Raw genomic sequence first — 6,000 nt, 5'->3', positions numbered from 1 at the left:
TTCAACACCACACTCCTACTTTCTGGTACAAGATCATTCCTAGAAACTATGAGTGTGATAAATGTAGCTGTGATAGTTGATGTTAACAGCTACAAGTCAGCCATTTGCTATGCTAGCGTGGTCCTGAAATGCAAGAACCTCAGCTCTTACTGCCCTTAGTTTTTCACCTGTTTGAGAATGCTGCAGGACTAATTCCCGAGTTTGGGGTGAATATGACAACCTGGGACAAGTGTTACTCTGCAATGTGTCTCATCTTCCATAACTTCTTGTGCACACCCCTGCAAACTGACAAACGTTCATAACGCTCACAGTACTGGGGTACAGGCATGGGCCTGATTTGTGGTCATCTTATCAACGTTACAGATTTGCCTAGCAGAGCTATAAAGTCCTACTGAATTCAAAGAAAAGTACTTTATTAAAAGGAAAATAACCATCACTTTGGACCTAGTAAAGAATTTAATCCAGCTTTCATTTTATATCCTTCACAGCGCAGTATCCATCAATGCTAGGTAAGAAACCCCAGGCTCAGTTACTGAATCAACAACCCTTGGTTTCTCTTACCTTCTGAACTAGATTCTGAAACAAATTATTTATACTGTTTCTAAATCACAGGTATGATTATCTTCTTAAATATTATTCTAGATGTTTCAAAAAAATCTTTGTAAAAATTCGATCTTTTCTTGCTATTTGTTTGCTCTCAGCAACTGCATCAAGCTGGTTGTTAACAATTAAAAGGAAATACTTTCTTTTACATAAGCCATCAGTTACATTTATTGGTACAAGAAGCAAATCAAACCACAGTGGCATTAAGTGTAGTCTCTTAAAAGTAAGATCTTACCTGGAAGACCAGATCCAAGATTGGCAAGATCAGCAAAAGGATCGAAGTTCTGAGACTTAGCCTGGCTGAAAGACAGACCTGAAGACACACTGGACTGGCTCCCTGTGGTAAAAGCTTGACCTGTATAATAAGAAAACATATCACATACTTAGTGTGTTTGGAAATTGAGAGAATGAATAAAAGTGCTATTTGCACAATACCTTGCGTAAACCTCCCCAGTATTCTGCTCCAGAACGTCTTTTACCATGACAAGAATCACTATTACTATAGACAGCTGAATCTATTTGGTTCCTCTGCCCTGGGCTTATTCTGAAAAACTATGCAAGTGCCTTACTAAAGGGGCATTTAAGCACAAGAGCATGGAGGCCTTTAAGTGACAAAGCAAAAAGGTATGAAGACACATTTGGCAGTTTCAGGTGATTAAACTGATCAAGTCTGGAGTATTCCTTATTCCCTCTAATGAAAGAATTTAATTTCATACTACCTTCAAAAAGTGGCTTCAACTGTGGTGATGCTACATTGCTGGTTGCTGAGGAATCTGCCCAAGAATCCCAGCCACCTAAAAGATCTGGCTGGCTTGTAGATGATGATATTTTAGGTGGCTCTGGCGTCAAATTCCCTACAGAAGAAAAAAAAGTCTTGTGTTTATTCTTTTAAGAAAACCAGCACCATAATGGGTATTTTGCCAATACCAATAGAGCTGTGTACCACATTGTTAGCTACAGTGGTCAACTACATGGCTTGCTTAAATTTCCCCCTAACAGTCATGCAGTTGTAAACAGGACTCAGAAGGGTTTCCTGGAATTCCTTCATTTGTATTTGAAACATCCCATGCGCTTCACAGAGGAGATATTTTCATGCCCAGGCAAAGCTATGAATTTAACAGCTTAGATCTCCTGGGCAAGAGGACAGCAGGTAACCAGAAAGCAGCAGGGCTTCATGAAATGGAGCTCCATATCACCCAGCAGTCTGGGTGCTACACAGGTGGAGCCAGGTCACTTCAAACTGCAGTTTGCCTATCCCAGGCCTCAGGTGACAAAGGGAGCTCTTGACAAACTAATAGCCCTTTTAGGTTCAACATATGAATGAATGCATACAGTTAAAGAGCAGGATACAGGAAGAGTGACCTCTTCTGGGAAAAGATTAAGAATCACTAGCTCCATGGATAAAAGCTGCTTTCCTATATGCAAAGCAAAACCACCATGCCAACTGAAAACAGACAGAAAGATGCAAGGGTGCTTCCACTGACTTCTAGAAAGTGTCCCATCCAACACAGCATTATAACTGCCCCTGATGCTTGCAAACGATTCCCCCCTTTCTCACTCAGATGAGTACGAGGTGAGCCATCCTCAGAATGACAGGTCCTAGGTAAGGAACACTCGAAGTTGCATGTCAGCTCTGAACATTCCCTTTGAGCACAGCTTGCAGACACTCACAGTGAAGCAGGACAGCTTTTGAGTGTAACTACCCCTTCAATGCTATGAAAACAGTCAGTGCTACAGGGAGAGGTGGTATTTCAGCAAAAATAGTACATTTAGTGGTGCTCTAAGACATTTCAAATACCCAGAGTTCGGAAAGCTAACCCAGCCATCCTTACAGAAACAGTGACATTTTGGTGCTTTGAATGTTTTGACTACTACATCACAGCTTTTCACTTCCCTCAGCTTCTCAACTTTACATTCTGAATATTGATACCAAATCACACAAGTTATTTGAGGAAATAATTTGAAGTAATTAAATATTCTCTCCACCATCTCAGTCCACTAATTGTATTTATAGTTAGATCTTACAGTTGTGAAGAGAACACATCAAATACTCTGCCACAAACATCTGCCAAGAGCCTGTATTACAGCTGTCATCTCTGCTGCATGCAAAGGAAAACATCAGAGTAAAATGCACAAAGTAACCAAAGTCTTCTGAAGGTATAGTACAATTTTCAGCCCTTTCTCCAGACTTAGGCCTCATCTCCCTGCCTCTGAAACCACAGGAGAAACAGTATTTGCTTCAGTACTCAGGACCCCAGCTATCCACTACACAGCTGAGTCACTGGCTATAAAAATCAAAGTATCCAAAAGTGTCTACTCACCAGTTTAGAAATTTGCTGTACCATATGCCACTCCCAAACGTTAAGTGGGCCTTTCAATATTGATTTTAAAGCTAGAAATAATTTTGGCTTATGATCTCTGCTATTATAAATTTTTTACCGGGGCATGAGGAAATTTACAACCATTTACAGAATTCATGCTTTTCCTAAGATAAAGCCAAGTTGAGAGAAATAAGAATAAAGTAAACTACAGCCGAATGCACTCAAAAGATAGAGAACATGCTATGGGAATCAAGTGTTTTGTAACTGCTGGTTTAAGAGCAGTCAAGTTCATCACTTCCCCCACTGAACAAAGCAGGGAGTAGGCTACTGCTAGGTACAGCAGTAAATTCACTATGAATAGTACAAGCTCACATACATCCACTACACTTTTGTCTGATAAATCTGAAACAAGGGAGTACAATGTGCAATATATTGAGCAGGTAAGAATAATCACCTCCTGGAACTCTTTATTCTTATGCTATATTCTTTCTAGTTGTATAACTTTGGCTTTACAATAGATTTTAACATCAAGAAACAGCGTTATCAACATGATACTCTTGACATATTCTGAAGAGGTATGACAAGACAACATGCTGAATCCCTTATTTTTGTAACCTGGCACACTGGAGTTCATACAGACGCATTAAAGTAAAAGAGCAGAGTATCTAAAGAAAGGGTAAAATATGAAGCACAGCTAAATATTCTAAAAGTTGAAGCAACTGAGATCATGGGCAAGCAGATCCATACTTGCTTGTCCCTTAAGTTCTTCTTTAATGCACGTATTAGCCATACAGCAGTAAACCACTGGAGGTCAGGGCATAGTTCATTACTAACACTACTCAAACCAAGCTAAGATGTAAGAATAAGTTGGTGGTAATCAGATCACACTTTCCAGCTTCCCAAAATAAGAGACCTGTGTTTTACTGTATCTTACACACAACTTCACATTAGGTTTTCTTTATTTAACTTGTCACCTCCACAGGAAATCCTTTAATCACAGAGGACAACAGGATTTTCTGTGAACCAAGAGGCTGGTTTAGTATGATGCAAGATCTTTTTTTTAACCTTGTCTAAAGCCTGACTGAGAACAGTCATCACAGAAACGAACTTCTACTCAGGAGGAGACTACACTGGTCCCTCAGGTTTCTTTTGATCACCTTCCACATCTCCTGCTATCTTTTGATCAAATCTGTTCCTTCTCACAGAAGGAAATATATTCTTGACTCGACTTGCATTAGAGATGACCTGCTACTTGCATATCCAAATAAACCAATTCTGTTCTCAAAAATGCTCAATGAACAAATACCTACTAAAGAAAAATGGACACTCCTCCAGCTACTGACAACAGTTTGGTTTTGCCAGTGTGGCCACTTAAGAGTAGGTTATTGATTCTGAAGTGAACAGTCATCCCACCTACTAGCTTCTCTGCCAAATTAATGCAGCTTTTCACAGAAAATTAAATTACCTTGTTAATACACTGCCATTTCAGCAGCAACTGCTCAACATTTTCATATTACAGGACAGAACACCTTAACAGACTAGATATTCTTTATGAACTACCATTCCTTCAAATTGAAGCTACATTTTAAAACTCCTATGATTTTAAATTTCAAGCCACATTGAGAAATACAAGCCTAAAATTCTAATTCTTGAATTTGTGTTCACTGAAGGAGCTTTCTCCTGGTATCTATAGAGGTTTACTACCAAAGAAAGCTTATCGCTAAAATTTAATTCTAGACACTTGTCACTGCTCCAACAGTAGGTTCACCATATCTCATTGGTGCAGCTTATTTTGAATGAACACTAACATTACTACTGATTTTAGTGAGTTTAAAAATCTCACTTCAATGACCACACATTTGCACTTCTTCTGCTCTCTCAACACAGTTCTTCCATACATCATTTGAGAACAGGCTTTCATTTGCCCTTTCTTTTCCAGTTATGTCTTTTCACTCACACTCACCTACTTCATATTAAAAGCATCATAGCTATTGATTTTTGCTAACTTCCTTGCTAAAATTGATACCTGTGACTGGATGGAATGCTAAAGGCTCAAATATATACTTCATTTCAGCTAAACATAGTAAAGCTGTCATTTGAAAGGTAAACCTAAAGAAGCATGCAATGTTATCCCAATTCCTGCACTTCCATAGGGTTTTTAAAGCCTGCATAGCAACAGTGAAATATTGGGAAATCAGTGTTTAACAGTAGGCTGAAGAGAAGATGGGTACGTTAAGTATCTTTTCCCTATGTTGACAGAAAGCTCCAGAAATTACATTAAAATAGCAGGTACACTAATGCATTTACCAGGGTGCAAGCTATCAAGCAAAATCAGAAAGTAAGCATAAAACAATAAGCATCCAAGTCAGATGTCATCATATTTTTTCTTCTGTACTTGCTCAAATGTGACTAACAAGTGAACATTGATGGTGGTCTCCTTGAGGTTGCAGGTAAACACAGAGAAGAATTCATATTTATGTATTTTTCCAACTTAAATTTAGTACATAAAAGGGTTGTCTGTCATGTAGGGATTGGAGCACCTCTGATATCAGGACAGGCTGAGGGTGCTGGTGTTGTCTAATCTGGAGAAGGACAGGAGGGGGGCAATCTTATCACCATGTATAAATACTTAATGGGATGAAATAAAGATGACTGAGACAGACTCTTCTCAGTGTTGCCTCATGGAAGGACAAAAGGCAACAGGCACAAACTGAAACACAGGAAGCTCCATTAAAACAGAAAAAGTTTCTTCTGCAAGAGTAGTCCAACACTGGCACAGGTTGCCCATAGAGGTTGTAGAGTCTGCATCCTTGGAAATAAATAAAAATCAGCAAGGACGTGGTCCTGAGCAGCCTGGTCTACTTGACCCCGCTCTGAGCAAGTTAACTAAACAGTCTCCACAGGTCCCTGCCTCTGGGGTGAGATAGATTTTGGCTGAGATGATGCTCCACAGACCAGTATCGATCAAACAATAGGGTCATAACCAAAAGCAGTGTAAAACTGGCAACTATGCAAGTATACAACTAAAACATACAGCTGTTACTGTATCCATAGGACAGAACAAAACTGTTGCAAA

At 39.3% G+C, this 6,000-nt stretch overlaps 1 protein-coding gene across 1 annotated transcript in view; it reads right to left on the bottom strand.

Moving 5' to 3' along the window:
* Nucleotides 1–6,000, bottom strand: part of GAK (cyclin G associated kinase) — a 79,755-nt gene that overhangs the window by 11,861 nt on the left and 61,894 nt on the right. Inside the window, exons 24-25 of the mRNA XM_035892386.1 lie at nucleotides 1,323–1,457; nucleotides 839–958 (exon numbers count right to left, since the gene is read on the bottom strand). Of these exons, the coding sequence (XP_035748279.1) occupies nucleotides 839–958; nucleotides 1,323–1,457 (255 nt within the window). The remainder of the gene's footprint in view (nucleotides 1–838; nucleotides 959–1,322; nucleotides 1,458–6,000) is intronic.

This window comes from Egretta garzetta, unplaced genomic scaffold (genome assembly GCF_000687185.1).
Source record: "Egretta garzetta isolate BGI_Z169 unplaced genomic scaffold, ASM68718v1 scaffold604, whole genome shotgun sequence".
NCBI lineage: Eukaryota > Metazoa > Chordata > Aves > Pelecaniformes > Ardeidae > Egretta > Egretta garzetta.
Note: the sequence above shows the minus strand (reverse complement) of the source record. Positions and strands in the feature narration are given on the sequence as shown.